The sequence below is a fragment of the Eretmochelys imbricata genome, chromosome 19, assembly GCF_965152235.1.
Source record: "Eretmochelys imbricata isolate rEreImb1 chromosome 19, rEreImb1.hap1, whole genome shotgun sequence".
NCBI classification, from domain to species: Eukaryota; Metazoa; Chordata; order Testudines; family Cheloniidae; genus Eretmochelys; species Eretmochelys imbricata.
Window position 1 is genome coordinate 6690399 of NC_135590.1, and position 26168 is coordinate 6716566.

At 48.8% G+C, this 26168-nt stretch overlaps 2 protein-coding genes and 1 non-coding gene across 3 annotated transcripts in view; 1 reads left to right on the forward strand and 2 right to left on the reverse strand.

The window, feature by feature from the left end:
- Positions 1-106: 106 nt before the first annotated feature.
- On the reverse strand, positions 107-21664 carry HDAC1 (histone deacetylase 1). Its single transcript, XM_077837659.1, has 14 exons — positions 21538-21664; positions 14990-15102; positions 14333-14450; positions 10691-10765; positions 8744-8882; positions 7960-8101; positions 6163-6255; positions 5758-5866; positions 5434-5574; positions 4847-4955; positions 4593-4723; positions 3834-3980; positions 2103-2151; positions 107-1716 (listed from the first exon to the last, which is right to left on the reverse strand). Exons 1-14 carry the CDS (start codon positions 21584-21586, stop codon positions 1689-1691), a joined length of 1443 nt encoding a protein of 480 aa, XP_077693785.1. The 5' UTR covers positions 21587-21664; the 3' UTR covers positions 107-1688.
- On the forward strand, positions 9443-9514 carry TRNAQ-CUG (transfer RNA glutamine (anticodon CUG)). Its single transcript has one exon. It is a non-coding gene; the product is annotated as a tRNA-Gln (tRNA).
- Positions 21665-24159: 2495 nt separating the features above from the next.
- LCK (LCK proto-oncogene, Src family tyrosine kinase) overlaps positions 24160-26168 on the reverse strand; it is a 30727-nt gene continuing 28718 nt past the window's right edge. Inside the window, exon 13 of the mRNA XM_077837997.1 lies at positions 24160-26003. Coding sequence (XP_077694123.1) covers positions 25801-26003 — 203 coding nt within the window. The 3' untranslated portion in view covers positions 24160-25800. The remainder of the gene's footprint in view (positions 26004-26168) is intronic.

A 26168-nucleotide genomic window follows, 5' to 3' on the forward strand; every position in this document is an offset into this window, starting at 1 on the left:
TTTCAATGGCTACGTTTTTCAACGGTGATCTACGCTATTTTGTGATCAACAAAACAAGTAGACCCCCTCCCTCCCTTGACCACAAAGAGTAACAATTCACACCAACTTAGAAATGTCATTTTTATTACAAAGATTTTCAAAATTCAAAATAAAAAGCATCTTTTAAAAAACCACAATATATTTCCCCCCCCCAGACACACAGATACAGTGATCTCTCTCACTTCACAAAAATGTAAAAAAGCAGGAGGAGCCGCAGTCAGCTTCAAGAGACTAGACATGGTGGAAAAGAAGAGTACTTAAAAAAATAAAACATTTAAAAATAAACCTAAGTTAGCAGCATTACTGGAGTTGAACCCATCAGCAGCGCTCAGTGGGAGGTACAGATATGCTAGTGGACAGAGGTATCCCCCTGAGAAAACAGCAAGTGAAAGCTGCCTGCAGAACTTCTGGGAGGCTGGAGCTCAGTGAAGTATTTCACAGAAAGCTCATCCAATGATTAGTCATGAGAAGTGAGATGCAAGGTAAAGGCCAGTTCTGATCTCAAGCGACAGTTAGGGAGTGCTGCTGTTCCATTACGAAGACAGCAGCTTAAGTTGCAGGTTCAAAGGGTTCCCCACAGTTACTGGCCTGGACAACAAGGAGAAAGGTCCTATCCAAAAACATTTGTGCTTCACATCAGATGAGAATTTTCAGCAAGTGCCAAATTGACAAGCGGTTTCAGCCAGGCTCTTCGCAGTCTGGTCTTTAGCTGACTTGGGATTTCTGTAGTGGTTTCAGTCTAGGACCTAGATCAGCACTCAGAATGCACATTATGTGATCACGGGTAGCTGAATGGGGAAAAAGCAGGAGGACAATGGGCAGTAATGCATTCCCCCCCCACACAGGGATTTTGGTATATGAAGAAAAATATTCCTTTGAGCCCTTCTCTCTTGTATGAGATGTATAATGCTGCCACACTAACTTCACGTAAAAGGATCCACTTTAGAAAGTTTTATTTAAAAACACCAGCTACCTGGTAGTTTTCATTTTGTGCTATACAGATCTATACCTTAGAGCAGGGCACCTTGGGCTGATACACCAGGGAACTTTACATATTTACTTTCAAACTGCCTCAACTCCTTCCACAAATCCACTGCATTTAGCCAACTGTATTCAAGAACTGCACTATTTGACCCTGAGAACTGGCATCAGCTTGCAGTTACTTACTATGGTGTAATTGGACCAAAGACCATAGGAGCAGTTTCTCTCACAGGCATAAGATGGGAACTCAAAGTTCTCCCACAAAGTTTCATGGCCATATTTCCACCTGACCTGAAAGTCAGACACTATTTCTACTTTAAAAAAAAAAATCAAAAAAATCCGTATTCTCCAAGGGGTTATTTCAAAGAGAAGGTAGAGGGGAGGAAAATGATTTAAAAAAAAAACACCACACCAAAGAGGCAGTGGAAGGCAAGAGTGAAACTTCCCTGTCACTAATTCTGAATAGTGCAGGTCTGTCTACTCAGAATCCTCCCCATCTGCTCTCCACGGAATGCAGCAAGGAATAATTTACAGTTCTTAAGTCATTTATATATTTATATAGAAATATATACAGAAACATATAAAATATAAATCCTGTGGAATGGGAGGCTACCAGAGAAGCAAACTTATAACTATGTACTGAAAGGTATTGTCCAGCTGCAATCATCTTAGGCCGATTTAGTCTCTTCCTTTACCCTGTAGAGCCAAGAGTGGAGAGCGTGGGTTAAGCAACTGACAAGGAAGACTTAAATTGTGATCAAGTGTAGCAAAATAGTGGAGTAGCATGTTAAAGACTTTACCCTTAGGTCCTGTCCTAACAAATGCACTAACATCTGTCCTTATCTTCCACACAATGCAACATATTTTTAAGCACTTCTCTAGCACCTTTCATCCAAGGACCTCAAAGTGCTTTACCAAAAGAGGGCCTTGGGTATTATCTATAATTTACAGATGGAGAAACTCAGATACAGGCACCTACAGGGAGCACCTAGAAAACCATCCTGCTCAACTCGCAGGCACCTAAGTCACATTGCATCCTAAAGTGGGGAGGGGAACATTCATAAGGCAGAAGTAGGTCTCACCCTTTGGGTTCTGCTTTCTCCTCTTTGGCTTTTTCCTCTTCTTTCTCATCTAGAAAAGAAAAACCCCAAATAGCAAAGAGGCAGAGAAATAGCAACCACTCACCAGCCCCACCTGGCAGAATCAGACACCAGTCAGGGAGGTCCGATTACATTAGAAATCACTGGTGAGGCAGTCATTTTCAAAGTTACCTTAGAAAAGCGAACAGATAATGCCAGCTACTCTGCATGTGTGGGGCAGAGTTTGGAAACCGGGGAACCCTTCAGGTATCCACATTTGAAGCCATAGTCTGGTGCAGCAACCTGTTTTGAGCCACTTGTGGCACCCTGAAGCTCTGTTTTCTATTGTCTTCCAATCAGAGTCATAAATCTTCACAGTAAGTACAGCAGTTGTCCCAGCAACAACAACAGACCAGACCAGCAGAGACTCAGACAGCTTGTGTTTGAGGTCAACTAAGCTGCAGAATGTTTTTGGGTGGCAGTGACAAAAGATTTTTGCAAATCTGGCAACAGGCTGGATTATACCAGATCTCAGGGAGCCCGCAATGATACAGCTCAGGTTGTAGCCTTTATGTAGTTGTTCTGAGGAGTCCCCTAACAGTCACATCATTCTAAGCGTGTTACATGCGTATTTTTCTTTGGAACAGGTTAGAACGGTCAGTGGCTCAGGCTGCATTTGCTGACATGTGGCCTGTGGTTTGTTAAAGATAGATTAGCCACTGATTCACAGCTCTACACTCACTCTACCAATGAAGAGAACTGTCGCCAATGCATTGTTGATGAAATAGAGACACTCGGAGGGCCCCACTGCGGCAAGCCAGTGCAAAGGTAATTAGGGCAAGTGGCTAGACACTATGGTATTCTGAAGGAGTTTGGGGTTACGAAGCCCATAACCCCAAGGAACCAGACAACTCAGATGTTTATTCCTCCCCTTCCCAAAATACCTAAAGCCTCACACTGAAGCTTTAGCAGAGGGATGATCATTATTAGGCCAGTTGGAGCAGAACGATGAGGGCAATAGCACAGAAGTATCAGACATTGTCTCAAAGCCCAAGGAATACTTTGGTTTTCCATCTTAGTGGTAATTGTTGGGATGGTGACACAAGGACAGAATTTAACAGTTGTCAGACCAGAGCTGACCTTGGTAAACCCACCTAAAACCAGAATCTGAGAGTAGAGTCTTTTTTGCCTTGGAAAAGAAGAAAATTCCCTAGCCTGGGTGAAATTAGAGCACTCATGGAGAGTACACAAGTCAGTCAGTGCTTAAAATGCGAGGGTGGGGACGGTTAGAAGAGGTCACAAACCTGGCAACATTTGTTGTCGTTTGTTTTAATTAAGCCAGGTTGCACTTTAAGCACTGTCTTATCAAAGCAGCTGCCCCAGATTATGAGGCCCCCACACACTAACACGCTCTTTCCAGATGCGTTAAGCACTGTGGTCAGTCCCATGTGTCACTGAGGTGTTTCTACTAAACTCCTGTTCTCTATTAGCCTGCCATGCAACCCGGGTTTCAAATCTGGCAGCTCCTTCAAGGTTCCCATTGATAGTGGAGTGGTTCAAACGTCATCTCTCTCACTCCCACATATCAATTGTCAGCAATCTAGAAGATGAACCGCAGAAACGTTAACTTCTGCAACAGACAGCTTTATTCATCCCTCACATTACGGAGTCCTGCATATAGGACCGGCTCTTGGGAGCAGTCCGACATACTGCTAGTTCCAGTTTTACACCTACCTTTCTTCTCCTCCTCCTCCTTATCATCTTCTGCTTTTACACGCTTTGACTTCTTAAAATTGGCAACATTTTTGCGACCACCTTCCCCTTCATCTTCAGAGTCTGAGAATTCTTCATCACAGGCTATTCTCTTGTCAGCAGAGCGCACTGAGAGCAAAGAGGGAGACGCTACCTCAGTCACACTGGAGTCTTTTTCCCAGGGGTCCGTAAGGCAGTAAACATATTTAGGAAGGTACATGTGCACACATGGAATGCTCTCCAGTGCCAAGAAACTTTACTACTGTGCAGAAATACAACAATCCTACTGGAGTCACAGCTTAGCCAACTACCTGCAGCAGCCAAGGTCAGTTTCGGAGATCTCTCAGTGTAACACGTATATGCGCCTTGGATTAAGTTTACAGCAGGATGTCTAGAGCTGCCAGCACAAACAGGTTAACTAACTTCACACTGGGAAAATCTGACTCCAGACCCAAAGGGCATAAGACAGTCTGGATATAAGCTAGTGTTTTCACAGCTAATGGGCGACTTTTGCTAGAACAGCGGGAGCCTGTCTTCTGGCAGCATAAACGGATGTTACAACTTCCAGTGTTTTGTCAGTCATTTCCCCCCAGGAGGCTTTGGCAATCGTTCGAGCTCTAATATTAAAATGTAGATTCTTTTGTTAAGGAAGTTATCTAGCAATAGCACTGCGTCACCAACGGAAGGTTCAGCAGCTCCGTGATCACGCAAGGCAACCTATGCCCACAGCCGGGCACCTACTTGAAATGCGTTTGTCAGGATCCTCTTCATCTTCATCTCCGCTGTCCTCCTGCACAGCATCCTCAGGAATTGGCTGCATCTGGACACCAGGGGCATGAGGGAGCATGCGTAGATTCTCAAATAGCCGCTGCCTACAACCAGCAAAAAAACAAACAAACCAAAAACCCCACACGCTGGTGATCTAAAAAGCATCATCAGAAACAAGCCCCCAGTGTAAGGGACCAATCTCACTAGGAGTAACAGACAACACTTACTTAATCTTCTCAAGATACTCATTGGTGTTCTGGTTGGTCATGTTCGAAGGACTGATGTGGAGCTTAAAGTCTGGTCCAAAGTATTCAAAATAGTCATTATATGGAAGCTCTGCACAAAGATTAGAACACAGAATAACCTTGATTGGTTACAGGTCTGGTATCGAAATAGCAAATATCACATGAGCTTCAATGTGCTATGAGAATAAATGGAACATTTCCTTTTGGGGGTGACTGGAGCTCTCCTGGGATGCTCAGAAAAACATAACTTTGTGACAGTGGGGCCAAAGACTATTCGCTGCTTTAACCCCATGGTGCCCACAACAGGCCTTTTAGTTTCAATGAGATGGCAGGACACCCCAACCATTGTGTGGTGTAGGGGAAAAACGGTTTCTCAGGAGGTACTAGAGGACTAGAACACCCCACATATGCAGCGGCAGCTCAGAGAACTCAAACGCAATAAAAGTCAGCAGCTAGCGAAGTGTCCAGGGTACTTCACAGGTCTCCTACACCTACTCAGAGCAATTTAATTTCCCCCAAGCTCTATTACTAGACACCCATCCTCTCAATACAACACACGATAGCCTTACCATTTGGAATTTCCGTGTCCAAAGCCACAGCAGTCTCATAAGTCCAGCATCTAGCCACGTTGCGGATTGTGTAGCCACCCCCTCCTAGCATCAGCATAGGCAAGTTAAAACTCTTTACGAACTCCACACACTTGGCATGACCTGCAGCACAGGGAACAGGAGAAAGTTCACAGCCTCACTAGGTAACTGGACAGTAAGCTTTTCAACACAGTGATTACATCAACCACACAGGTGCCACCACAGATACTGTATTTTACATGTCTGAGCTTTCCTCAAGGCCACCCCCCTGGTTTGACTGCTTTGCTAGAAGCAGTGTGCTCTTACCTTTGATGGTCAGATTAAAACAGCCCAATCTGTCCCCTGACAGAGAATCCGATCCACACTGTAAGGCAACTGCACTAGGCTGGAACGTCTCCATCACTTTAGATATCACCTGGACAAGAAATCCGTTGTTACACACTCCCGTGGGACGATGCCATAGCAACACAATGAAATCCATGTCAGCAGCTGACATGGAGATATTCCCTGATGCCTCAATGGCTGTTGCCTCCCTCCCGTATTGGTGACATTGAAGCTCTCACAGGTAAGAATCTGCAAGTGACTGGCTGTAATTGTCAAGTAGAAATAAACACTAGGGAATCTTACAGCACAGGATTGCAGCTCCCCTCATCAGAGCGTCACTAGAAAAAGACAAAGCAGCATACCAGACTCACTCAGAAAAAGGCTTACCGGCTTAAATATCGCCTCATAGGATTCATCGTCAATTCCATCCCGGAGAGGATAGTTGACAGCATAATACTTGCCTTTGCCTGCACCAATATCCTATTAGAGTGAGACAGGAAAGACCACAGGGTCACCAGAGAAAAAACACCAACATACACGTGCCAACGTAGAAAAGGAAAGTCTGGGATTCCACCAGGTTTATCAGAATCCAAGCCAAGGCACTTGGGGACAAATTCAGTCTTGGCATAAATGAGAACGATTCCAGTGACTTCAACAGAGGATTAGCCGTGGAGTAAGTGGGTACATTTGGCCTTTGCATTCAACTAATCAATCTAGACATAACGTAGCTAACGGAGAGTAATGCGAGGTTAGAGTCAAGAAAGGGAGTAAAACAGCACCTTGGAATTCTACTGAAACAACAGCCCTTGCCTCAGCATCTAGTCAAACATTCAACTGAGTCAAACTGGAGTCACAAGGTCTATGTAACTTGGGCCTCATTGAGAAGGTCATTAAAAAGTCCAAACAGGTGGGCTTTGTATTGCCCCCAGTTACAAGCCAATAGCAGATTTAAAGGAAACAGGTTCCACAAGCAAGGATGCTCTACTGAGAATACTTTACTGCTTGCCCGAGAAAGTTCAATCCCAGGAACAGACATGAAGAGCATCTTGCTGTGATATGATACATGGGAAGGAACAATCCCTAGTGACATCTACTGTCTCACTCTGGGCCTGTGAGTTCTCAGTTGCACATTCTGCTAGTAAAAACTGTGCATCGTGCAGATCCAGTAGCGCTGCAGAAAAGCCAGATTTTATTCTTTCCTGCATCAAGGACAGGGGAAACTGGCCATCAAGATTCCTGTTCCAGACTCCACACTGTTGGCAATGACGTACAGAGCCAAATGCGAATCAGGCTACAGTCCGATACCAGCCTGAGCCTGCAGTATTGACAGTTAGAGGAATCTTGGAAGAGTCTAGTTTTGATTTTTAAAAACAATTAAATATCTTCTATCTACAGAGCACACCACCACACCAAAGCATTTGAGAAAAAAAAAATCATTTCACTCACTGCTGCAGCGTGGCCGCTTGTAGGATCAAATGTGGCAGCTAGCTACAAGTATATATCACCGCATAACTTAGGACAGGCAGTGACAACACTACACCCACCTAAAACTCAAGGGGGAATTTAGGTCAGAATGCCATTACCCTAACTGGCATCAGACCATGACCCTAGGGTTAACATCCCTACCTCTTGAGAAGAGCACGGCATTGTCAATGACCATAAGCAGGCAGGACCCCAGTTGTGTCTCATTTGAAACACAGCACCTCCAGATAACCATTTCCCAGCACGGGCCATTAGGCTCAGCACCAACTCAGAGGGAGGAATGCCACCATCAGTAACACTTCCGCAGCACAAGGTGCTCCTTTGTCGGTCTCCCATTCAAGTACTGGCATGGCCAGACCATGTATAACTTGTGAGATCAAAGCAATAGGGCCACCAGGGGAACATGGAAGTCAGTCTGCCAATAAATATGGCCCACCAAGATGTTCAGAGTCCCACACTATGAGGCTGTAGAGTAACTGACATCTGATGTCTGGGCATTGTTACTATATAAGACTAAGCACCCGCTCAAAGAACAAAAGTTAACTGCCACACACATTTCCCATTAAACAAAGGCTGCTATTTTGAGAGAGTCCATCTAAACCAGTGAACACAGAAACAGCGTTTTAGTGAAATTAGTTGGACAGTGAATAGATGGAACAAATCAAATTCTAGGGGAAGTTTCTACTAAGCCTCCATTCTCACCCGCAGATCCCCTGTTCCTGGGAAGTATTCTCCGTACTTATGAAAGGATGCAGTCATGACACGGTCTGTGGTGTAAAAGGCTTCCTCCACGCCATCTCCATGGTGAATATCAATGTCAATATACAGCACCCTCTGGTGGTACCTAGAATCAGAAGGGAGTCAAAATGCTATATTTCTTCAGAATGGAAACGGTCTTCACCAGCAGAGTAAATGGGAGGAGAGCAAAGACTGTGGTGCTAACCCCCAGGCTGTATGGTTACCAACTTGCTGTCTCTCTCTCTTGGAGTCTCTAAGCAAAACCGATGCAGAGCACGGACATTTGCCTTGAACTGGTCGGCAGCGGAACAGAATCACCGAGGAAACCGAAGTGGCTCTTGCTGCAGCACCTGATCGCTGATCAATTCAGTTTACACAAACTCAACCCGTGACTTGCACATTTTACCTCCAAGCCTCCTACTTGGAGCTGCCTCATGACAAAAGCTGCCAGGATGGTAACGATCACGACACGTTACAGGAGTGCCACTTTTGTGCGCCAAGGAAGAAGCACCAAAGAGTGATCACGCAATGCCTCCAGGCCTTTCATCTACCGCATCATACCATAAGTACAGCAACCCCTGCTGAAGAGAGGGCACTGCATCCAAAAAAGATGTCTGATTAAGCCCTCCCAAGAAAAGACACAGCTAACAAGGTAACAAAAAAGAGCAAATTGGGAAGAAAGTGGTAAGGACTCAAAGAAAATGCATCAGAACAGACAAACAAAAAGGATAAGAAGTACTGCACATACTTTAATAGCTCCAAGATGGCTAACACAATGTCGTTGACATAACAGAAGCCAGAAGCCTCCGATTTCTTGGCGTGGTGAAGGCCTCCTGCCCAATTCACAGCAATATCTGTCTGTTGCTTGTTCAGCTTCACAGCGCTGGCTGCAGGGAGAAGAATTGCAGAGTGTTAGCATGAAAGACAGAATGGAGCCCTGACAAACTCTGGAGAACACACAGAGACCGCCTGCCCTGTAGGGTCACGTGTGTCATTCCATATGCCTGTGTGTGTATAACAATACAAATATCAAAGATTTAAACACTGGATTTCTCATACAAACCGGTAAGGCAGAAGACTCAGCTAAGGGGGGACACTACACTGATCTCTCTTCTACAGAGATACTACAGTAACGTAAACCAATTAAGCATCTATTTTTGCAGTACAGTCTTGGTCCTGTTTCACACCGGTAGTTCAGAACATAAATGGGGAGCCTGGTTTGAAAACAGGTCCACAGCCCGCTAGCTCTTGCTAGCTAGAGTCACAGTTAAAGTACAGTTTAGTTTTATTTATCAGTTTCCTAAAGATAAACCTTTCATGGATAGCTTTATCTCACACACACAGTTAGCTTTGTTTAGTCCTTTGTATAGATAACTAGGCAAAGGGATCCCCCACAAACCTTACAGCTTGCACACAATTCCACTATGTGGTTCCGTTTGGTTCAGATGGTTCCATTGTGTAATGGTTAGCACTCTGGACTCTGAATCCAGTAATCTGAGTTCAAATCTCAGTGGAACCTAGAATTTTTTGCCAGAAGCTGGGAATGGGCAACAGAGGATGGATCACTTGGTGATTACCTGTTCTGTTCATTCCTTCAGGGGCACCTGGCATTGACCACTATACGAAGACAGGATACTGGGCTAGATGGACCTTTGGTCTGACCCAGTATGGCCGTTCTTATGTTCACAGACTTCAGTGCAACTTTGCATGGGTCTAAGGGTCAACACAGATGAATCCTTTTGTAGGGTCAGAGCCTTAGTGATAAGAGACTGGAATAGCTACTTCAGATGTATCTGTCAGCTGGACAAGCATATGTTTATCTTTTTAATTTTTGAGTGTAGTCAGACTTTATATTTCAGAAAATAAGGATATCTATCAGTCTGTAGTAAGCCTCAAAGCTTTTAAGCATGTGCACAGTAAAAGTCTCTCAATGCTGCATTACTCTATGGCAAAAACTCACTAATAAGGATGCCATTTTATTTTAAATGATACAGATTTTAGAGAGTTTATTGAAATCTTCCTGCTTTTGTTTTTCCTTCTTATCAAAAAAAGAGACCAGTGGATTTCATTTTGTAAAACAAAACACCTGCTCTGAGGCTGAGGTTACACAGCCCTGGAACAAGTTTTTATAAAAAGCAAGATATCTTTAAATAAACCAAGGTTTCAACAACAAAGATAGCTAGCTTTATTGAAACAAAGTCATTCACGAGGCTTTCATTCCATACACAGGTTTCAGAGTAGCAGCCGTGTTAGTCTGTATTCGCAAAAAGAAAAGGAGAACTTGTGGCACCTTAGAGACTAACCAATTTATTTTAGCATAAGCTTTTGTGAGCATCCGATGAAGTGAGCTGTAGCTCACGAAAGCTTATGCTCAAATAAATTGGTTAGTCTCTAAGGTGCCACAAGTACTCCTTTTCTTATTCCATACGCAGAAATTCCTCAACATGACCACTTAAGTGATCTTTGGATGAGAGAATATGGCTCATATTGAAGAGCCAGACCTTTCATATAGTCATAAAGCATTCTCAACCACTGACCAATCTCATTCCAATGCATCGGGACTTGAGAATGATCACGTCAGCCCAGTTATTTTAAGGAATCTAGAAACGTCTCCAACATCACATTTCTTTTCTGACAGAGCGACATTATGGACATTCTCCTAAAAAGAGAAAGCATCTAGGATTCTTGTGCTTACCAACAGAGCCTCCTGCAGACAGCTGACAAAATTCAAACAACCCATCAAACACCGGGCAATCTTCCCCAACATTGACTTGAAAAAGAAAGAAAGTGTTTGCATGACAAGCCTGCATACAAGAGGCAAAGTTTATGATGTAAATCTAACTTAAGGACATAAACAGACTCAGTAGAGCAACAAATATCTTAGCCTCGTTTATGTAATTTACATGTATATAATAAATAAAATGTTCAGTGAGAAGTAGACACTCATCCCTTCACTAAAGATGTCATTGTATCAGTCATCAGTTGTTGCAACCTTCCATTCAGTCTTTGCTCAGCCCACTGCCATTACTGTGACAGCTTGCAGGAAAGGACAGAACCTGCACTTAAGGTTGTAAAAGCTCTCTGTTGGTACAGAGAGATGCTATAAGTGCAAGTCCACCGCTGCTCTTTGAGAGACACTAAAGAATGAAACCAGCATTTCACATGCACTGTGGATCTACACAAGAGTTGCACCACCTAGTGGAATAAACTATAATAAAACCCAATTGTCAGTCAATTGTGTTAGAAAGTGAGTCGTGACACTATTAATTTAAAAATCACATGTTGCAAACAGGTCTCCTTCAGTGTTACTAACATCACCTTAGATTATCAAGACTGAACATTTCAAAAGTTCAGTTTGATTCTCATGAGGTATGCTGTTCATTTACTTTGCGCATTTCATATCTTGGATTAAAAAAAAAAACACTAATTTGTCTTCTAGGTTCTCAAACCTGAAGCACGTTTGGGTTGGAAACACTGCAGGGAAACCATTTATTTCCATATAATTTTTCCTATTAGAAATGTTTACATGATTTTTTAAAAGTTTCATTGGGCCTATGTTTTGCAAAACCTGTTTTTACAAAAATCTGTATGGTGTAACAAAATTGAGCAGAACTTTTCCCTTTGTACTTAGAGGCAGGACCAGTCAAGCTTGAATCTTCCCAGCATGAGAAATGCTGCCTTCATTCAATTCCTCGCCTCCAAAAAGGCTAGCGAAAAATCATGTTTGGAGACCGAACAGATGAATGAGAAAGTTTAAGTAGTTTCCAGATTTAAATGGAACTCATTTCTTATGGACTGTACAAATCAGGAAAGTCCAAATTAAGTGTTCCAATTTGTACAACTGTTCCAGTGGGGTATGGTAAGTAGCAGTGGTTGAATAGTTCCCTCATCAGAGATGTGTGGGAATCTATTCCCAGCAAGTGGGGAGGTCTGTTATCAGTTGCTGCAGAATGTAAGCTTCCCAATGCAACAAATTAAATTTCTAGCCCTTATGGCTGCAGTATAATCTTCTTGAGTCTTCAGACAGAGTGTATCGATGGACTGAGATTAGAGAGACCGTTTAGCATCACTGCTACCATTCAGAACCTTGTGGGCTGCAGCAAAAAGGACAATATTTGACAGTGTGACTCTGCTTCTGCTTGGCAAAGATATGGCCCTCTGTATAAGCAGAAGCAAATGGTGGAGTTATTCATTCATATGGAGACCTCTTCCCGCCAAGCCCTTCAAAGCAGCCAGGAGATCAAGCCTTTTACAGCAATATGTGGCTCTGGACGGGGAAGAGAAAAAGTTCTCTCTCATTTCCAACAGCTAGAGCAGGGTCAAGAGCTTCATATGTATGATAAGCCCACTAGTCAGAGCCCAATATAATACTACCTAGCTCTTATATGGCACTTTTCCTCAAAAGACCTCAGAGCACTTTACAAAGGGGGTCAGTATCATTATCTCCATTGTATAGATGGGAAAACTGAGGCACAGAGTGGCAAAGTGACTTGCCCGAGGTCACCCAGCAAACCAGTGGCAGAGCCAGGAATAGAACACAGGTGTCCCAGTCCAGTGCCCTACCCATTAGGCCATTCTGCCACTCTTATCAAAGATGGGAGTCCCCAGGATAGCACCCCTATGGAAATCCCAGCACCCACTCCTTTCTCAACAGCTAAGAACAGAAAGGAGACTAGGCTCTTCACCAGGGACTGGCCTTGCACTTGGGTGGTGGGGCCCCATCACCTCCATCTTTAATCTCTATTTCTGGCTCATAGGATTAGTCCTCTGACTAGGTGGTGGTGGACATATTTTCAAAGCCCTGTTAAGGAGGGGACATTGGACTGAATTGTGAATTGGCTTTTGTCTCACCTCCATATGTACTGAAAAATTTTCACATTTAATTTCCTTAAAGTAAAACCCTTCCTTGGAAGTACAGTACAGAAAATGCCAAGCTGACCAGAGGGAGACCAGTGTGGAGGTTTATGAACCATTCCAGTCTCAGCGGTAAGCAGTTAGGTTTGTGTAAATATGTACTTTAGTATGTTAAGGCATATTATTTACCCCAGGAAGTACTTTGGTACACATTACACATATTACTCATTCCTTTAGTCGTTGCACTCATGTGCCTAAATACTGTGTGGATTTTGGCTCACAATAGTTTAAAACTGCATATAATTCACCCTCTAGACCATAAATCTTTCAAGAGAGTTAACAGGGGATTACATACACACTTCATAAAAATAAGCCCCATGGGCCAACAATTCTACAGATTTCAGGAATAAAGAGAGTGCACACAACCAATATACTGTTTTAGGGAACTCCTAGCAATTGTATTTGTCCAAATCAGCCAGAAACTATAGTTCATTACCTATTAATTGTTGAAAAATGTTAGCACAGAGCTGCAGAAAGTCTGAAAAGGTATTTAAGATTCTATAACATGAAAGCTGCAAAAGATTTTTCCACATGGAGGGTGGGGGGAAATCTATGCATCTGAGGATATTCTAAGGCCAGAAAGAACTTTAGTCATTTAGTCCAACATCCTGCATAATACAGATGAAGTTGCCTGTCAGGTACGACATCAGAACGGAAACTAACACCACTTTCAGCACAGAAGGCCTGGTCCTGAAAGCTCTCAGTGCACAGAACTTCAGCTGAAGTCCATTTGAATTCAGGGCTTGCAGGATCTAAATCTTGGTCAGAACAGAACAAATTGTGAAGCTGGAATTTAAGCAGCCAGATTTCTTGATGCTGACTGATAAATATCACAGAATATTTTATACTCGTAAGGAATGAATTCCACAGATCTCTAGAAATAGCCCCAAAAGGAACACAGTTACCAACAACATACCCCCTATTGCAATAGGAAATAGTGACACTGGTGTTCCCAGATCATGAAAATATTACACAGATCTCTGCATATCTACCATACAACAGTACTCCTGCTTCAAAAAAACAAAAAAACAACCCATCCTCCCAATATCTGGGAAAGGTGGTCCCCAGAACGTCCCCATTATTAACAACTCCAGAATCTTATGTTACAAGTTGCTTATGCAGAATACCTATTGTACAGGTATGTCCACGCTGTTCCATTTATAAGCTAGAAAAGAAGATGAAAGCTTCCACCAACCTCAAGATCAAAGGTGTTAGGGACAGAACCACAATGGAGGAAAACAGTGTAGAACTCTGACAAAAAATAATAATCTAATTGGTTAGGTGAACATGGAAAAAGAAAAGAAAAAAAAAAGTTTCATAAGATTCTCCCTCCTCTTTTGACAATGAGCTCAAAGAGCTAACCAGGGTTCTCAGGACTAAAGCAATTCAGGTTAGAAGCTGCAACACCATACGCATAGCTTACATCTCTGCATCTGCTTGCTGTACTCAGACATGTTATCAGGGCGAATAGATCTCAGAAATTTAATGTAGTCATCACTATGATACTTGGTCATTTCTTCCGCATTTGCTTTGTGGGGGCGCTGCAAGGAGAGAACAAAACAAGGTTTATTTGACATATATTCCTTCTCCCTCTCTAATGCCTGCCTCCAATCCCAAATTTACTCTCAAGAATAGCAGCAGCTAAAGCCAGTGCTATTAAAGCAAAAATAAATCTACTTTCGAAGGGGAAGAGGAATGTTATGATAGGAGACTGGAGCTTTTTACTATATGCCTAGGCATAGGAAATAGTCAAGGTACAGGGAGAAAAACATTTCCCATTTTTATATATAGACTACCTGATCTTTGGAACAAAACAAGGAACACCCCGCTAAACACAGGAGCAGTGGAAGTCTTAAATTCAACAATCTCTTTAAATTAACTTCACCTGGACGTTGGCCATTCCCCAGGAATATTTTCCAACTGTTTTTCCTCCATCTTGCTTCTCCAGAAGTTCCCAATAAAACACATGAGAGTCTGCAAGACCCTGTTCCATTGCAATACAGTGACAGCATGGGAAGCGGGTCAAGCCCCCTCCATACAAGCTTCCTACTTCTCTCTCCATGTCCGGGCCTATACTTACATAGATCTCCATTTTTCTGTAAAGGCCGTAGTTCAGCAGTAGGTTGTGGGTCATTCGGATCCTGTGGGGTTTCATTGGATGGCCCTGGCCATAATAGTAGTTTCCAACATCCCCTGAGAGTGATAAGCATTTGGTTATAGTGGAAAAGAACATTTTCTCCTCTGAGCAACATCACTGCAGAGGAAGATGACAGGAGTCACCTCTAGTTAAGTCCCATCTGACCTTTATTTTGTCATTTTCTCTTTTCTACAGCAATATGTATGCTTGTCATGTCCCCCCCACCCCCCAGATTTATACCAACTCTATCAGAGTCTCATGGAAGACTGGATAATTGAGGTCTTGGAAAACCGAGGAAGTTTTCAGTGCAGTTAACAGATGTTGGGGAACATGACACTGTTGCAAATCATTGAGGTTTGGTTAATCAAGTTTGTACCATACATGGAAAGATCCCACCATGTACAAAAGCTAAAATGAAAAGGCTGCAGCTTCTGTGGGACAAGAACAGCACTGACAGGCATTACACATAACTGTCCCTTAGTGCCATCATCTCCCAAAATTAGAAACCTTCTAGAGTCACCTCCATATGGTTAGGATCAATTTTCACTGCTGTATTTAATGAAGGTACACGTTTCCTTGAGAAACTACTGTACAGCCTAAGTTTTGGTCTGGAGCCAGGAACTCTCAAGTTCTAACGCCAGCTCAGACAATGTCTTGTGTAATAGCCTCAGACAAATCACTTGGACTCTCTGCCTTGGCTTCCTCATCTGTAAAATGGCAATAATGTTTCCTAACTCGCAGGGACAGCTGTGTGTGTGTGTGTTGTGATGCTAAGACAGTTAAGGCTTGCAATGCACTTTGAAGATAAACGAAATCCTAGTATTTTATGGCCCCAATTATCTTAATTCATCCGTCCTTACCAGCCTGTGCATCCAGGCCTATCCTATCGGTAACTCACACTCAACATTGACACACACAAAAAAAAAAGTTAACTAGTTTCACAACCTCAAACCATCCTAGGAGGTGAGAGCGCCAACCTCGCCTGGCAGGTGACTCAGTTGAGAGTACATAATGATTTGTCATAGATCTCAACATTCACGAGTAATTTGCATTGCTCCCGCAGCCAGCAGAGACTGAAACCTTTTCTACGCTTCCCCTAGTGTAGACAGAGTAAAACCACAGTTTCCACTGCTGGAATTTAACTCTGCTTGAAAGTGGGGTAGCCTGCAGCTTTCCTGGTCTACAACAGAACTCTGTACTGGTGCAGCAATACCAATGCTGAAAATTAGGTTAATTCCAAGCATTAACAAGGCCTGAAAGAACCACAGAGGAAGCCGAAGAGCCTAGCTAGGTAATCATCTGGCAGCCAGCACCTTCTGAATACCGAACTAACAACTGCCCAGGAGAGAATGGTCACTTGTCTTCTACCCTCCAATGAAATGCAGTGGGCAACTCACAAGTGATTTGAACTGAGCAGTCTATATGGAGGTTTATTTTGCTAAACAAAGTTATTTACCGGCTCTCTTTTTATAAGCAGTGGGGATATCTTTGCAGCCTCTAGGGTATGTCTACACGGCAAAAAAGGCATGTTCTTAATTTGGGTTAGCTAAATTAGGTTAAAATAGCAGTGAAGACATGGCATCTGTGCTTTTAAGTTGGGTTAAGGGCTCAAGTTAAAGCCTACGGGGAGCCTGGGGCTGAATTTGAGCTAACCTGAGTTGCCGTACATTCACTGTTCTTTTAACCCAAACTACCTAACTCAGATTAAACTAAATTAAGAGCACCCCCACTTTTTTTTTTTTGGCGCTGTGTAGACATACCCAAAGATGCTATTACAAGCTGGACTCTACCAGCATCCTAGTCTATGTATATACCGATAAAAAAAAAAGTTTTATCATCACTAACAGGCATCACCTATCCTGCTGTAAGAACACGCTGGGAGACAAAGCACTATAGTTTTACTGTTAGATCAAGCATAGGCAGGCGGTGGGGGAGCGAGAGTTCTGACCTTGCAGCTACCTTGTGATAAAAACTACAAGTGCCTTTCCCCACTTCAGATTTTACAGCAATAAAACTAAAGCATGTTAGTTATCCGCTGTAAAAAAAAAACAAAACCAAAACCAAAACACCACCTTTCTGTCCATGACTACAAAGCCCTAGTTTATCACTGATGACCCATGCATGAGTACAAGTGTGAAAATTGTGCATCTCCAGACCCAAGGGGCACTGTGGACCCTCAGACAGAGCTTTCATTCGCCATCTGACAGTCACGGACGTAGGTACGGCATTCCCACAACTATCACCACCAGAGACCAGTATTTCCCGGAACTCTGAAGGATGCATCCAAAACCTCAGGGCATTAATGTGGCACTAACAGGTCACAAATACTTTGATTTTATGTCTAATGTGCACAGATCAGCTGTGGATATTAGAAGGATGAAAGTCAGACTTGCAATATCACGACAACTGGCCTAACCTAAGGTCCCAATCCAGCAACAAGTTTTGCAGGGGTCAACCCACATCTAGCACTGTGCGCATGCAGGGGTAGATCTCATATTGGAACAAGGGCCTAATGTTGCAAGTTACTGTACTGAAGAGATAAAAGTCCCTGATATATAGTTTATGGAGCAGAGCACTTAAATAAACCATACTAAAATGCCTAAATGATCACTAAAAGCACCTTCTAACCCCACAATAAAACGACTAATAGTTATTTTGCCACAAGGATTAAAAATATTATGATAAACATTATGATTACACAACATCTTTTATGAAGGAAGATCACAACCTGCAAGAGATCATTTCATCCATCACTGAAACACACACCCTGCTGGCAAGGCACACAGCAGCAAGTGTGGAACGGCAAACAGCAGTTATGTGACTGTAATTTCCCCCACTGAACTACAGGGGAAGAAAGGGAGGCAGAGCAGAATTACCCAGGTTGCAATTTGGGCAGGGCACCAGGGGCTAACACCCAACATTTGGGGAAGTGTCATGGAATAATTCAATAAACACAAAGCATCACCCCCCCATACCCAGTACCTACACTCACAATCCAGCCAAGCATATGCCTGGTGTTAAGCAATACCCCTGGCTACAGAGCCTCCCCAACTAAAACCAAGCAGCTGTTCTGAAGAGAGACAGAAAGAAAAAGGTCTGATTGATATTACCACTATAGATCCGAAAAAGTTTTCAAAAGCATCAAGGAACAGCCCCCTTCGCTAGCGCTGCCTCCCCCACAGGCCCTTCCCCAGCACCCCATCTGGACTTCCTCCCCCGCAGGTCCTTCCCCAGTGCCCAGCCATCCTCATCCTCACACCCCCACCTCTTCCCCCCCCACAGGCCCTTCCCCACCTCTTCCTCAACCCCCCCTTCCCGGCAGGCCCTTTCCCAGCCCCCCCTCCTCCTCACCCCCGCTCCGCCGGCTCCCCTCCAGTCCCCCCGTACTCCTCCTCACCCCCCCCGCCAGCTCCCCTCCAGCCTCCCCGCTCCTCTTCCTCCTCACCGCCCCCGTCGGCTGCCCTCCAGCCCCCCCCTCCTCTTCCTCCTCACCCCCCTTCCGGCCCCTCCCCTCCTCTTCCTCCTCACCCCCCCCGCCGGCTCCCCTCCAGCCCCCCCCTTCCTCCTCACCCCCCCCGCCGGCTCCCCTCCAGCCCCTCCCCTCCCCGGTCGGCTCCCCTCCAGCCCCCCGTCCTCCTCCCCTCCTCACCCCCCCTCCGCCGGCTCCCCTCCTCCTCCCCCCCCCGCCGGCTCCCCTCCTCTTCCTCCTCCTCACCCCCCCCCTCCGCCGGCTCCCCTCCTCTTCCTCCTCCTCACCCCCCCCCTCCGCCGGCTCCCCTCCTCTTCCTCCTCCTCACCCCCCCCCTCCGCCGGCTCCCCTCCTCTTCCTCCTCCTCACCCCCCCCCTCCGCCGGCTCCCCTCCTCTTCCTCCTCCTCACCCCCCCCCTCCGCCGGCTCCCCTCCTCTTCCTCCTCCTCACCCCCCCCCTCCGCCGGCTCCCCTCCTCCTCCTCCTCCTCACCCCCCCCCTCCGCCGGCTCCCCTCCTCCTCCTCCTCCTCACCCCCCCCTCCGCCGGCTCCCCTCCTCCTCCTCCTCCTCACCCCCCCCTCCGCCGGCTCCCCTCCTCCTCCTCCTCCTCCTCCTCCCCTCCCTCCGCCGGCTCCCCTCCTCCTCCTCATCCCCCCCCTCCGCCGGCTCCCCTCCTCCTCCTCATCCCCCCCCCTCCGCCGGCTCCCCTCCTCTTCCTCCTCCTCATCCCCCCCCTCCGCCGGCTCCCCTCCTCTTCCTCCTCCTCATCCCCCCCCTCCGCCGGCTCCCCTCCTCTTCCTCCTCCTCATCCCCCCCCTCCGCCGGCTCCCCTCCTCTTCCTCCTCCTCATCCCCCCCCCCCGCCGGCTCCCCTCCTCCTCCTCCTCTTCCTCCTCCTCATCCCCCCCCTCCGCCGGCTCCCCTCCTCCTCCTCCTCTTCCTCCTCCTCATCCCCCCCCTCCGCCGGCTCCCCTCCTCCTCCTCCTCTTCCTCCTCCTCATCCCCCCCCCTCCGCCGGCTCCCCTCCTCCTCCTCCTCTTCCTCCTCCTCATCCCCCCCCCTCCGCCGGCTCCCCTCCTCCTCCTCCTCTTCCTCCTCCTCATCCCCCCCCCTCCGCCGGCTCCCCTCCTCCTCCTCCTCTTCCTCCTCCTCATCCCCCCCCCTCCGCCGGCTCCCCTCCTCCTCCTCCTCTTCCTCCTCCTCATCCCCCCCCCTCCGCCGGCTCCCCTCCTCCTCCTCCTCTTCCTCCTCCTCATCCCCCCCCCTCCGCCGGCTCCCCTCCTCCTCCTCCTCTTCCTCCTCCTCATCCCCCCCCTCCGCCGGCTCCCCTCCTCCTCCTCCTCTTCCTCCTCCTCATCCCCCCCCTCCGCCGGCTCCCCTCCTCCTCCTCCTCTTCCTCCTCCTCATCCCCCCCCCTCCGCCGGCTCCCCTCCTCCTCCTCCTCCTCTTCCTCCTCCTCATCCCCCCCCCTCCGCCGGCTCCCCTCCTCCTCCTCCTCTTCCTCCTCCTCATCCCCCCCCCTCCGCCGGCTCCCCTCCTCCTCCTCCTCCTCTTCCTCCTCATCCCCCCCCTCCGCCGGCTCCCCTCCTCCTCCTCCTCTTCCTCCTCCTCATCCCCCCCCTCCGCCGGCTCCCCTCCTCCTCCTCCTCTTCCTCCTCCTCATCCCCCCCCCTCCGCCGGCTCCCCTCCTCCTCCTCCTCTTCCTCCTCCTCATCCCCCCCCTCCGCCGGCTCCCCTCCTCCTCCTCCTCTTCCTCCTCCTCATCCCCCCCCTCCGCCGGCTCCCCTCCTCCTCCTCCTCTTCCTCCTCCTCATCCCCCCCCTCCGCCGGCTCCCCTCCTCCTCCTCCTCTTCCTCCTCCTCATCCCCCCCCCTCCGCCGGCTCCCCTCCTCCTCCTCCTCTTCCTCCTCCTCATCCCCCCCCCTCCGCCGGCTCCCCTCCTCCTCCTCCTCCTCTTCCTCCTCCTCATCCCCCCCCCTCCGCCGGCTCCCCTCCTCCTCCTCCTCTTCCTCCTCCTCATCCCCCCCCCTCCGCCGGCTCCCCTCCTCCTCCTCCTCCTCTTCCTCCTCATCCCCCCCCTCCGCCGGCTCCCCTCCTCCTCCTCCTCTTCCTCCTCCTCATCCCCCCCCTCCGCCGGCTCCCCTCCTCCTCCTCCTCTTCCTCCTCCTCATCCCCCCCCTCCGCCGGCTCCCCTCCTCCTCCTCCTCTTCCTCCTCCTCATCCCCCCCCTCCGCCGGCTCCCCTCCTCCTCCTCCTCTTCCTCCTCCTCATCCCCCCCCTCCGCCGGCTCCCCTCCTCCTCCTCCTCTTCCTCCTCCTCATCCCCCCCCCTCCGCCGGCTCCCCTCCTCCTCCTCCTCCTCATCCCCCCCTCCGCCGGCTCCCCTCCTCCTCCTCCTCCTCATCCCCCCCTCCGCCGGCTCCCCTCCTCCTCCTCCTCCTCATCCCCCCCTCCGCCGGCTCCCCTCCTCCTCCTCCTCCTCCTCCCCTCCCTCCGCCGGCTCCCCTCCTCCTCCTCCTCCTCCTCCCCTCCCTCCGCCGGCTCCCCTCCTCCTCCTCCTCCTCCCCTCCCTCCGCCGGCTCCCCTCCTCCTCCTCCTCCTCCTCCTCCTCATCCCCTCCCTCCGCCGGCTCCCCTCCTCCTCCTCCTCCTCATCCCCTCCCTCCGCCGGCTCCCCTCCTCCTCCTCCTCCTCACCCTACCCTCCAGCCCCCTCCCCTCCTCACCCCCCCCACCCCCTCCGCTGGCTCCCCGAGGCTCGGCTCCCCTCCCCCGCGGCTCGGCTTCCCCCCCAGACCCCCCCTCCAGCTCAGCTCCCCTCCCGCCCCCTCTCCTCCTCACCCCCCCCTCCGCCGGCTCCCCTCCATACCCCATTCCTCCTCCTCTTCCTCACCCCCCCTCCGCGGGCCCCCCTCCTCTTCCCTCCCCCCACAGGCCCTTCCCCAGCGCCCCCTGTCTCCCCCCGGCCCAAAGTCTCCTGCTTTCGCTTCACCGCCCCCAGCGAGGACCGCCCCGGGGCTCTCACCGTCATAGTAGTAACAGACTTTCCGCTTGGTCCCCTGTGTCAGCGCCATTTTCCTGCCTCCCGACCGCACCAAACCCTCCCGCAGCGCAACCGAACGCGCCCCGAGGGCCAAGCACCCCGCGAGCAGGTCCTCCCGCCCCCGCGGGGCAGTAGACCTATCGGGGAGTGGCTTGGACCCACTTCCCTCGGAGCAGCCAATGAGAAGTCAGATAGGGCGGGGCGGTAGGATTAGCAGGGTAGGTAGAGCGCAAGTGTTCCTGGACTGTACCATTCCCAGAGAAGGGAGAAAAAAGGAGGAACGGGTTGGCAGGACTGTACCACTTCCGAAGAATGGGGCTATGTTCAGACAGGAGTTTACCATTCCGGGGGGGGGGGGAGGTAAGGGGAAAGTACCATTCCTCAGAGAATGGGGGGGAAATCACACAGACATGTGCTATTCCCAGGAGAGGACTTGGGGCTGACGGGACTGAACCATTCTCACAGAAGAGGTGATCTGGGCAGCTTAGGGCTAAACCATTTGACACTTGCTGCCACGACATCACGTGCCACATGGCTGTCCCCACAGTGCCATTTGATCCCTCGCTAGTGCCGGCCCGCAGTGCGCTGCCCAGGGTGTGGACGCGCCCGCGGGCCTGGCTGGAGCCCGGTGGGGCAGGGCTACCATGGGATTGAGGGGGGGGGGGTTAGCAGTAGTCCCAGAATGCACTGGGGCCACCATGCCTACAGGGGAACTGGCTGGGGGGGGGGGGCACGATGTGTCTGCCCCAGCTGCGGGGGGAGGGCGCATTCGGGTGACCAGACATCCCCAGACTGGGGCTTTTTGTCTGACACAGAGCGACTGTACCTCTCCTTCCCCGCTCCCGAAAAAGAGTGTCCTGATTTTTCACCCTCCATGGTCCATTCCTACCACATCCATGGTCCATTTTTGTAAATTTCACAGTCATGGCATTTTAAAAATCTTGAATGGCATGGTTTCAGACATTTAAATCTTAAATTTCCCGGTGTTGTAACAAAGCATGAATATATACTTAAAAACAGCAAAGTATAAACGTGTAAAGCCCTTGTGTCAGCTTTCCTCAAACTGGGGGTCTCAACCCAAGGGCGGGGTCGCAAGGCTATTGCGGGGAGGAGAGTCACCGTATTGCCATCTTTGCGTCTGTGCTGCCTTCAGAGCTGGGTGGCTAGAGAGCATCTGTCCGGGTGCCCAGCTCTGAAGGCAGTGCAGAAGTAAGGCTGGCAGTATCGCAATGCCCCCACCCACAATAGCCTTGTAGTTCCTTTTGGGTCAAGACCCCAGTTTGAGAAACGCTGTATACTTTTGTATACTTTTCCCCATAGTACAGTATATAGGGTAAAAGTCCACAAAACACCAGATTTCCCCGTCCTTGACACGTTTTTCATGGCCGTGAATTTGATAGGGCCCTAGTCACATCACAGACCCAGATCCCTCACCTAGGGACTCCCTGACAGGTGTCACCCTTGCTCCCCCGCATGCCAGTTGTGACAAGTTCCTGCTATATCCTTGCAAGACTTAGTTCTATTAAGTTTATGTTTTATCGCTAGATGTTTTATAGCTAGAACTGTATGTAAACTCTCTAGGGGGAATGTGACATGTGAAACCGGGGAGTTCAGAAGACTATATTGAAAATGGGCTGGACAAGTGTGGACAGTTGGGACAATACATTTCCTGGGAATACCTAGGGAAAGGTTAATGCAAATTCCCCAACTCTGGTTATGCAAAACCCCAGCCTTTTACGCCCTAAGGAGAGGGAGAGTGTCTGCTGATTACCTGTTGCAGAAGGCCAAGATCAAAGACATGAGTGGTATACAGAAACAGCTGATCTGCCCAGCCTGGGTTCTGGTTCTGGATCTTTGTTGGATATGAACTTGTAACCACAGGAAAAACCCAGTTGTGGATTTTGAAGGACTGACGCCTACCAGAGTCCTAGGTAGGAGTTGGGGGGTGACCTCTGGTAAGCTTTCTAGCATGCATGCAGGTTCTTTTATTGCTTTAATGTGCTTTCGCTGGAATGCTTTTACCTTAAGAATAAATGTGCTTGCTTAGCTGGAACTGGGTGGTAACTTACACCTCTGGGCAATACACTGGGCATAGCCTCTAAAGAGAAAGCAAAGCACAGGCGCTGTCCTTCTAGGCAGACCGGCTTGCTGGGAATTTGACATGGTAAACCAGGGGACCGTGTAGCATTAAAATCCCTGGTTAGGAAGGAGTGAGGCACGGCTCTCCGCCCAAGAGACACGACAACTGGGAGCTGGAAGCCTAACGTGGACCATGAATGGGGACTACTGGTGCAGCTATCCTGAAACTGGATACCAGCGCCCCCTTACTGGGTACTCACCCTGCCAGGAGCTAAGCCAAGTGCACCCCTTGCCCCCTGAGAAATGCTGCCTCAGATCCCCCTCCTCACCAAGTGCCCTGACCTCCTATTGGGCCTGGCTTAGGGCCCAATCCTGCAAGTTCCCTGTTGGGCTTCCCCTGTGAGGTTCTGAGAAGGAGAGCCAGTAGCCCACCCTCAGCTCTGTATACACACAATGCCAAGTTAGGATGAGCAGCTCCCCTCCCCACCCCCGCCAGAGTAGAGGAAGCAGGCTCCATTTCAAAGGTGTTTATTTACTGAAAATCAAAGAGCAACATAAGACAGGGCTTTAAAGTACCATGGGAAATAAAAGAGTCCTGCACAGGCTGGTTATTCAGGGTGGCTCGTTCCTAAAACAGGGATTTGGGAGGGTTGCTCTCAAATAAGCCTTTTGTGAGACTATGCAGAACCCCTGATGGTAGGGATGGGTCCAGATTAGAGCCAACACCTGCCAGGTCAAATTCTGAGCCCACTTTTGGATCTAAATGTTGTGGTTTGAACCTGTCGCTATCGACTTTCCAGGACACTAATGTCACATTCAACAGTGCAGAGAAACCAGAAGAGCTTTTGCCTCTGCAACTCCTGCCGGTTGAAACAGCCTTCTGCATCTCTCCACACCTCTGTGACTCACCAGATCCCTTGCAGTCTGGGCTGAAATCCTCTCCTTTTCCTCCTGTGTGGTCATTCCTCTCTCTCTTGGCTAAAATGTTTGAACTGGGTGACTGCATTACCAAACTTTCTAAACGGTTCTGGGACCCATTGTGTGCGACAGGCACTGGTCAGAGACCAGCCGTGTGGTTTCAGAGTGAAAATGAGCAAGCGAGCAGGGCAGAGAGTGGCTGCTTCACGGGCACTGGGACAAATAGACTTGGGCAGTGGTGTCCCAGAGACAGCCTGGCTCTGGTGTGAAGAGGTTTTTGCCTCTGTTACATTGCACAAGGGGGCCCTGCGTCCCCTTGGAGCAGCTGTGGCGAACGCAGCGATTTGTGTGCCTTGATCACAGCCCTGTGCGTGAACTGTTCTGTCACAAGGCTGGCAGAACCCCTTGGCACGGATACACCATCCATCTTCACTGGGGAAAGAAAACGCACCAGGGAAATCCTGCATTGGGAACCCATGGGTAGGGATGGCAGGGACATGAGGTGCTCCACATTGCAGCTCTCCGAGCCTCTCATGCTGGAAGATCAGTGCTGATAAGGGATTCTTTGGGTCCAGTGCAATTTGTGGTGGGTTCTGAGCATTACCCGTAGCCTGGGGCTGCAAGAGAACTTGGCTTGTGCATCGTACTGGGCCAAAACGAGGATTTTAGTTGCCAGAGATATGGGTCTGAATGGTTACAGTGCAGCTCTGTGTGTGTGTGCACTGCATGTCCGTGTGTGTCTGTACCGTGTGGGTGTGTCTACACGCCTAAGGCTTTGTGTGCATCTGCACAGCTGAATATTTGTGTGTTTATGGCCCGGGTGCACACACACACCACACACATATCGGGTACGTGTGCATTGAGTGAGCCCATATACGGTGCGGTGGGCATACATGTGTGCCCACGGTGTTTGTGTGGGTGCTCTAGCATGTGTGTGCCTGCCTGCACACGCAGCTCAGGTAGAAAACTCGCAGCCCTCTGGGTCACGCAGCTCTTTTGTCAGCACTCACAAAACACACATCACCTGTGCTCTGAGAATCAAGAAGAATCAGCTGCATGAGTGTGAGCTCCAGAAACACGTAAACACCTTCACTGTCGTGAGGGGGAGAGACGAGTTTCTGCCAGGGTTAGGCTGTGATCCAAAGGCCCGGGCCTGAGCTGTGAGTCTCTGAGGAGCGAATGTACGGGGACCATTCCCCCCTGCACATCCCAAAGTGAGGACGCCGCCAACCCTGGCTCAGGGTCTCGTCACGGCTGCTGCTGGTACTGGCCCTCTGTGGCAGTGAAAAAGTCCTCAAGAACGCTCTTCATGTACTCAAAGGTGGGGCGCTCCTCTGGGCTCTCCTTCCAGCAGTGCATCATCAGTCCATACAGCTCCTCTGGGCAGTTGTCGGGCTGAGGCATTCGGTAACCGCGCTCCAAGTTCTGTATCACTTCTGGATTAGTCATCCCTGTGGTCACAACACACAGCCCTGAATTAGGAACCAGCCAAGTCAGGGTGCAATTTACATACCCCAGGGCTGGAAGCCCTTCCCCACAGCCTGTGGTCCTGCACTCTTCCCTGCTGCACCTCTGACTGGTCCAATCTGGGACTGGAGTAGCTGGGCGTGTCCCCG